The following is a 1,281-nucleotide window of genomic DNA, read 5'->3' as shown; positions in this document are numbered from 1 at the left end:
TTTATGGTTGCTCTTGGCCGAGGTCTCTACATAGCCACTGTCCCATTCCAGTTCTGCAGTTGCAGCAGCCTGTAGTGCCATAAGCTGCCCGGCCTCCGATTCCACGCCGGGGAACAAGTCCGTCTTGTTTCCAATGACCACAATGGGCACGTCGGTCTCGCCTTTGATTTGGAGGATCTCTTCCCGTAGCCTTTCCACTTCTTGGAAGGACTCTAGGTCAGCCAACGAGAAGACCAAGGCGAAGGCATCACCTTGCTGGATACGAAGCTTCTGCATGGCGGGGAAGGAATAGCTGCCGCTGGTGTCCACAATTTCGATGCGTAATTGGACGGCGTTTGGCTCCGGATCCAGGCAGTAGACCTCCTCCACCGTGCACCGGTGTCTGGGCTCAAAGCGGTCATATAACAACTGCTGGATCAAGGATGTCTTGCCCACGCCGGCAGCCCCCATGAAGACCAGGCGCACCGTGCCGCTGGATTGCACCGAGATGGACATGGTGGTCACTTCTTGGCTGGACCGGTTGAGGAGACCTGCAGTGGCGGTGTGCTGCAGACCCAGACGCTCTATACCAGGTCGTGGACACGGTTCTTACGTGGTAGAGATCTCCAAGACCGGCTGACGTGCTGGATTGGAGACAGCTGTGCACTCTGTGTCCGCTCAGTCACTACTGCTCCTCATAACCGCAGCGCAGAACCTGTCCCTTCTCATCTGCAGCTCCTACTTTTATACCAGAGTCCCTACAGCTCCAGCCAATCAGGCGCCCACAGCTGGGAGGCTACAAAATGCCATGTGCCAAGATTATTGCACTTTTTTTTTTTCTCTACACAATACACGTGTCTTCTGTGTTCAGAAAGGATGTGGGAGGTGCAACCTGCGAAACCGAAGCTGCGGATTTCTACAAGTGACTGAAGAGGTGTAATTACACGAGGCGCACCCAGACCCAGGTGCCACATCTATGGACACACTGCAGATACAGGGTATTTTATAAAGGTCTGGGCATCCTGGGCAAACACACCGGCCACAAATGGTGATACCACCAAATAATCCCGTACGATCTTAGTGTCTCGGTGCAGGGAACCAGCCAGCTCACTATCCAGTATGATCTCTTTTACTCAGTACAATGAACCAGCCAGCTCTCTATCGAGTACGATCTCTGTTCCTCAGTGCAGGGAACCAACCAGCTCACTATCCAGTACGATCTCTGTTCCTCGGTGCACAGAACCAACCAGCTCTCTATCCAGTACAATCTCTGTTCTTCATGCATGGAACCAAACAGCTTAC

The 1,281-nt window shown here is 53.2% G+C and overlaps 1 protein-coding gene across 1 annotated transcript in view; it reads right to left on the bottom strand.

The window, feature by feature from the left end:
* The window catches only part of LOC142246341 (ras-related protein Rap-2c-like), a 2,665-nt gene extending 1,991 nt beyond the window's left edge, over positions 1-674 (bottom strand). The window contains exon 1 of the mRNA XM_075319377.1: positions 1-674. This exon is cut by the window's left edge and continues 1,991 nt beyond it. Within this exon, the coding sequence (XP_075175492.1) occupies positions 1-495 (495 nt within the window). The 5' untranslated portion in view covers positions 496-674.
* Between the last annotated feature and the right edge of the window lie 607 nt (positions 675-1,281).

This window comes from Anomaloglossus baeobatrachus, chromosome 7 (genome assembly GCF_048569485.1).
Source record: "Anomaloglossus baeobatrachus isolate aAnoBae1 chromosome 7, aAnoBae1.hap1, whole genome shotgun sequence".
Lineage (NCBI taxonomy): Eukaryota > Metazoa > Chordata > Amphibia > Anura > Aromobatidae > Anomaloglossus > Anomaloglossus baeobatrachus.
Note: the sequence above shows the minus strand (reverse complement) of the source record. Positions and strands in the feature narration are given on the sequence as shown.